We start from the raw sequence: 7,022 nt of genomic DNA, 5'->3' as shown, positions 1-7,022 counted from the left end.
TTTAATACTGCGTCCGCATGTTCAAGCAAATTTGCAAAACAATTGCTCAAAACATGAATGTAAATACACTTTCTTTGCTTTCTCTCTCATTTTTAGTGTGAGAGATATTAATATTGAAGACAATAATTTCACGGAAAGTAATTTAAAAAATGAAACAAAGGATGTTGAAAATAAAAAAACTGAAAACACTTGTAAAAAATTAGCTATTATATTTAAAAAACAAAAGGATTAACAGGCGTTGTTGTAATGATATTTTAGAACTCTTAAGATTAGAAGGTTTAATTGTTCCAAAATCCTCCTCAACGCTTTTGAAAGCATATAAAACGTCAGCTGTGATACGTACAGTCGCACTTGGCGAATATGTTCATTTCAGTTTAATAAAATAACGTTTTACTAAGAAAAAATTTGGGACTACATTTAGTACAGTTCCTCTAAAACGTCTGAGGAAATTATATTTATAAATGAGGAATTACAAGGAGACAGGAAATTGAGAATTGTAAGTATTCAACAACAAATTTTCATATAATATACATATGAATATATATATTTTTAATTCATTAAGTATATCATTTAATATATACCTATATTATATTTATAATAACCAAAATTCTTTACTTTTATTTAGATTGAATCAATGAATCTTGTCGTGGAATGTTGCCAATATTGAAATCATCTTCAGTAAGAATATAATTCTGTCTCATAACTGCGGTGGTGTGAAAGGGAAAGACTGGCTAAAAATCCTTTTAATAAACAAAACTTTCGGGCACAAGGAAAAGAGAACACATCGACAAATGATGATAGCGAAATGCTATAAATTATTTTATATTATAATTTTTATATACAAGTTAGTTTTAGTTAATTTTAGATATGCTAAGTTATATTAAGTTAATTATTTAAATTAATTTTCATTATGTTTATTAGTTTTTAATTTTTAATATAATACGCGTACACTCAGAAAAAATAATTTGGTAGATTTAATCAGTTTTTAACTTAATCTGAAGTCAAAATATTCTTAATCGACGTATAATACCACATGCTGGTTTTCATATCTTCTTTATTACATGAGCTAAAATTTCCCTAACAAAATGTTCAGCTCAATTTAACTAGTATGTGATTAGATAATTTTTCCGAGTCACGTCATCACGTAGTATGATGTTTTGTGTATATATATTTAAGAGTACATATTTTATAAATGTAATTTATTGTGTTAATATAAATACATCACAAGTGTATATATACCTAATATCATTTAGTAAGCTTGTGATATGAATGTTACCAAAAGTGATTAACACGTTTTATTGCAGTATTATATTGCTTCAGTTTAATTTCTCATCTTTTATATAAATAACAGATATCTTTATGTTAATGATATATTTTTCATTAAAGGATAAAACTGAAATCAATAAATCAAATAGATAAATCAAAAGTGTAAATATGCCATATAAATATTTTAAGGGGCTCTATTTAATATGGCTACTAAACCATACCTCTGTCGATACTAAGTCGATAATAAGTGTTGATACAATGCACCGAACTTTATTAAACTTTTGAACTTATAACCTATTGCTATAATAATTTTCAGATTTTCGCAAAACGTTGAAAGTTATTATTTATGTAATAACATTAGCTGTTCAATAATGAACATGTTATTTTAGGACATACAATCCTAAAACTATTAAAATTAAAATTGTATCTTTTTTCAAACGCTGGCAGGATGTGCCTAAATTTATAGTTATTTATTTATGTCTGTTATCGTTTAAATTCTTAGAATTAAATAAGAAGGAAAAAACACGGGTAATAAAAAAATCCCAAAACTAAAGATATTGAAGAATATTAAACACATTTTAAAATACATGGCACCGTATCGATAATAAAAATATAATTGTAAAATAATAAAAATCCTACGTGGCAGAATTTTATGAACCTTTGCGACAGCAATAAAATGCAACTAAAATTATACAGTCCACTAAAATAAATGATAACAGGCAACAAATTATTTCAACCCTTATTTGTAAATGTAGTTAAGTTATGTTAAGACAATTTTGTATAAATAGAGAATAATTTTCAAAATAAAATCAGTATCAAACGAATACTCAAGCTTTTTATTTGACATTTTGGTCCTTCGAAGTCAATGAAATTGGCTAAATATAAAATAAAATTCTTCAAGTGATCCCCCACCAGTGGTAAGACACTTGTAAGAAAATATTAAACCTTTCCTAAAAAGAAAGAAAAATATATTTAATTAGTTAAAGTGATCCCCCACCAGCGGTAAGACACTTAACTAATAATAAAATAAATTTAGAGCCTTTTAAGAGCCTAAAAGTTCAATAAGAACAAATATAAATTTAGAGCCTTACAAACTCTAAATTAAAAGTTCAATAAGAACAAATATACATTGTGACCGAAAAGTTTTCGGAAATTCTCATTTAAAATTCGCGCGCTGTATATTTTTCGATATTTTAAGTTTATGTAGTTTGGCAGCAACTTTACCTTAATTACTATGCCAAAAATGAGCGCGATCTGTCAGACAGTTCGTTTACGGCAGCTGTTGAAACCAGTTCACCTCAGTAGTGCGTTGCGAAAAAAACAATGGAAAAAAATATTGAACAAAGAGTTTGCATCAAATTTTGTTTTTCGAACGAAATTTCGTGTGCAGAATCGTTGCGAATGCTACAAAAGGCTTATGGGGAATCAGTTTTATCGAAAACTCAAGTTTATGAGTGGTACAAAGCCTTTCAGGACTGTCGTACGACCGTCGAAGACATGCCGCGTTCTGGACGACCTTCGACCTCTACCACCGACGAAAACATTGAAAAGGCAAAGGAAATCGTGTTCAAAAATCCTCATGTGAGTGTTAGAGAGATAGCACGAGAGCTAGGCATCGGTCGTGAGATGGCTCGTTTGATTTTGGTGGACAATTTGTGTATGCGACGTGTCAACGCCCGGCTTGTTCCGATTCACCTCAATTTGTTCAACATTATCAACGATTTTAAGGCCAAACATTCAATAAATACCATCGAACAGCCACCGTATTCACCTGATCTTGCACCGTGTGACTTTTTCCTGTTTCCCAACCTCAAATTACCACTCAGAGGAACGCGTTTTGAATCCATAGAAGACGTAAAACAGAATTCGCAGAGGGAACTCAAAGCCATACCGGAAAGCGCCTATAAAAAATGTTTTGATGATTGGAAGAAACGTTGGCATTTGTGTATCGCTTCTAATGGAGCATATTTTGAAGGAGATAAAATAAATATTGATGAAGATTAAGAATTTTGCGTTTTATTTAAAATTTCCGGAAACTTTTCGGTCACAATGTAAATTTAGAGCCTTACAAACTCTAAATTACAAACTCTATAAGAACAAATTATAAAATAAATTTAGAGCCTTTTAAGAGCCTAAAAGTTCAATAAGAACAAATATAAATTTAGAGCCTTACAAACTCTAAATTAAAAGTTCAATAAGAACAAATATAAATTTAGAGCCTTACAAACTCTATAAGAACAAATAATAAAATAAATTTAGAGCCTTTTAAGAGCCTAAAACAAAAAAGGTCAATTAAGACTAAACAATTTTTTGTTATAACTTTCATTAAGGAAGATTATAATAAAAAAGGATTTATTATTTTAGCTAAATAGCTAAGATTTTAAAGATATAACGCCTTGGCTGTTCGAAAAGAACGCCCAATAACATTGGCTGAACCTAACAGCCTTTAGGAAAAAAAGGTACTTAGGAAAATCTTCCAGGCCAGAAATTAGGACGTTTCTTCTTTTTGTCAGATAAATAGGAAATTTATATACATTTTTCTCATGTTTTAGATGAACCAAGAAGAAAAATTGAGAAAGATCGAAGAATATGATCCAAATCCAGCACGCCATCATTCCTATCGGAAATACACGCCAAGTGTAATTAAAAACCAAGGTCCGAAACGGCTTACCATAGAGGAATATAGAAAGAGGCAAAAACCAATAAGACTACCAAGTCCAAAACCTCCAGCTAAGAAGAAAAGAAAACGGGAAGGGAAGGAATTCCAAAGGAGAAAAAAGTTCGCACTTCTGTATCAGCAATTACATCTTCAAACAAATAAAGAAGACAGGTTATTAATTCAAGAAAAAATAAAAAAACTTAAAAATAATAAAGATAAATAAAAAATATTTCTAAAAATTATAATATTTATTTTTGAAATGGGGCTAATAACAGCATTTCAAACAGACTTACTAACAGCTCAATATAAGCTAATAGAAAAGTTAGAAAAGTTCATACAACAAGCTAAAGAAATAAAAACTAGGAATCGTAAAACTGAAGCTTTAGAAGTATTAGAAGAAGATTGGAAAAATTTTTCTGAGAACGATAAGAAATTAAATAAGTTTGGAATAGAAGACATACCATATTTTAATGACGCATTATATAACCAAACGAGAGAAAAATATATTGGAGTAAAAAATTTATTAAATATGGAAAGTGAAGAACACAAATCAGAAGATGTAGAAGAAATATTAGTAACAGAGACCAAAAAGAAAGACAAATCAGAAGATGCAGAAGAAATATTAGTAACAAACAAATCAGAAATTATAATAAAAAAAACTGACGAAAATTGGGAGATGTCGGTACATTTAATCAAAAAATTAGAAGGAACGGTTCATCGTATGTTACATAATACTCCTGATACTTATGCACGAAATTTATTAATACAAACAATAGAAAAATACTACGAAGATCTACAGCTTATATTAGAAAAATTAAATGACGAGCAAACTATTCATTTACAAAAAATATATAAACTAAAAACACTTAAAAGCGAAATTGAAATAATATTAAATATTAAAGCTACGGATGAATCCAATAAGCAAATAATTCAACCCACTGTGCAAAGACAAATTGAAACACCTCCTACAAGATTACCTGATTTCTACGGTAAATTTGAAGAATGGCAAAATTTTGTAGATCTATTCACAGATTTAGTACACTATAATCATATGTTATCATCTTCAATGAAATTAGACTACTTAAGATCCCATGTAAAAGGAGAAGCACGTATGGCAATAAGCCACCTATTAAATGGGTCATCAGCAAATTACGATACTGCTTGGTATACACTGAAAACAAGATATGAGAACAAACGGTTGAATTTCTCACAACAGTTCGATAAGTTACTTGATATGAAAACAATTAACTCATCATCAGTTACAAGCTTAAAAACTTCACATGATACAGCTAAACAATGCATTCAGATGATTGAATTTAACTCAGATAATGATATTGAATCTAATTGTGACAAATTATTTGCGCATATTATTTTGAGAAAATTAGATAAAGAAGGTATACAATTATACGAACAGCACGTTAAAAAACCAAGGCAGATACAGATGTTAAAAGATGTATTTGAATTTTTAGAACAACAATTCCAAACTCTTGAAGCTCAAAATAGGTTGAAAGCCACAAGAATAGATTCAATTATTCCAACATACGTTTCAAAAACTCAAAACACTTCCATTCGATGCCAATGTTGTAATCAAATAGGACATCGAATGTATAATTGCAGCAAATTCTTGGACATGTCAGTTAGTCAGCGAACAACGATAGTACGTAATAAACAACTATGTGAAACATGTTTAAGTCATAATAATCGCAGTAAATGCTACTCTATGTTCAGATGCAAAAAATGTAATAAAGCTCATAATTCTCTTTTACATATGGATTACAATCAAAAAAATGTTAGAGTCAACACGAAAATTAATAAAGACGAGAAAACCTGCTCCACAATAATAAAAAAAGACAAGAAGAAAAGAACTCTACTCCCAACTGTATTAATCAGCACGAAATCTTCAAATGGAGATAATCATGAATTGAGAGCTTTGATTGATCAAGGCTCACAAGTATCTATGGTATCAGAAAAAATAGCTCATTCATTATTGTTAAAGAAAATTAGATATAAAACCAAACTATCAGGACTATCTAATGTAAGCATGGCTACATCGAATTCAAAAGTATTTACGGAAATATCATCGAGATTCAATAATAAAAATAAAGTTAAAGGAGAATTTTTGGTGATATCCCATCTAATAAAATTATTGCCAGAAGAACCAATAGAAGTTGAAGACGCTGTTTGGGATACTTATAAGTTGGCGGATCCTGAATTTAATAAAAGCGATCGTATTGATTTAATAATAGGAAGCGATCTTTATCCAAAAATAATAAAAGAAGGTATTAAAAAATATAACGATGTAGTCGGACAAGAAACTATATTTGGGTGGATAATATCTGGTCAATTACCAACAAATACAATAAAAAATCAAGCAATATCAGCTTTAAATTTAGAGCGATTTTGGGAAATAGACGATGAAAACAACACAAACTTATGTACAAGAAGATGAAAAATGTCAAGAACTATATAAAACAACTACAACAAGAGATACAGACGGTAGATACATGGTGCAAATCCCATTTAAAGAAGAAGTGTCTTTAGGGAATTCTAGTGATGTGTACTTATTATCGGCAAGTAAAACACGACATGTTAGGTTGAAAGCTTTATTGTAATTAATTCATCTTAATGCTAATGCTCAGCGTCTTAGCACTTGAGCGTCATATATTTCTTATATATTATTTATACATAAGATAAGCTTTATATATAAGCGCAGCATCAGTGGCAGGTTAAAGCGCTGAGTGCGCATAAAGTGTCACGTACGCTTGCGCGTGGGATAGCAATAGTTTGGATGTGCTTGATGTACATTGTATCAGTTGACCATTACAATGTGTATGGCTGTTTGATACTTATAAGAATACGCGATTTAAGCGAATTCCTCTTGTACGTTGATATAAAGATAAATGCAAGCACATACATACTACACCTCCCTTTTTAAGAGAATGGATTTATAACATGTAAATATAGTTTAAATTCATTCATATATATATTAATAGTATTTACATTGTATTTTATATTATGTTAAAATTTACATTGTTTTTTTTTTTTTATTACATAAGATTTAAAAAAAAATTTTTTTTTTTTTTTTTTTTTTTTTTTT

The 7,022-nt window shown here is 29.3% G+C and overlaps 1 protein-coding gene across 1 annotated transcript; it reads left to right on the top strand.

The window, feature by feature from the left end:
- Positions 1-4,454: 4,454 nt before the first annotated feature.
- LOC119688756 lies at positions 4,455-6,374 on the top strand. The gene is made up of 2 exons (XM_038103423.1): positions 4,455-4,644; positions 4,828-6,374. The coding sequence occupies exons 1-2, from the start codon at positions 4,455-4,457 to the stop codon at positions 6,372-6,374; spliced, it is 1,737 nt and encodes a 578-aa protein (XP_037959351.1).
- The last annotated feature ends 648 nt before the right edge of the window (positions 6,375-7,022 follow it).

Source organism: Teleopsis dalmanni, chromosome X (assembly GCF_002237135.1).
Source record: "Teleopsis dalmanni isolate 2A chromosome X, ASM223713v2, whole genome shotgun sequence".
In the NCBI taxonomy this organism is placed as follows: domain Eukaryota; kingdom Metazoa; phylum Arthropoda; class Insecta; order Diptera; family Diopsidae; genus Teleopsis; species Teleopsis dalmanni.
This window is presented reverse-complemented; position numbering and strand designations above follow the sequence as displayed.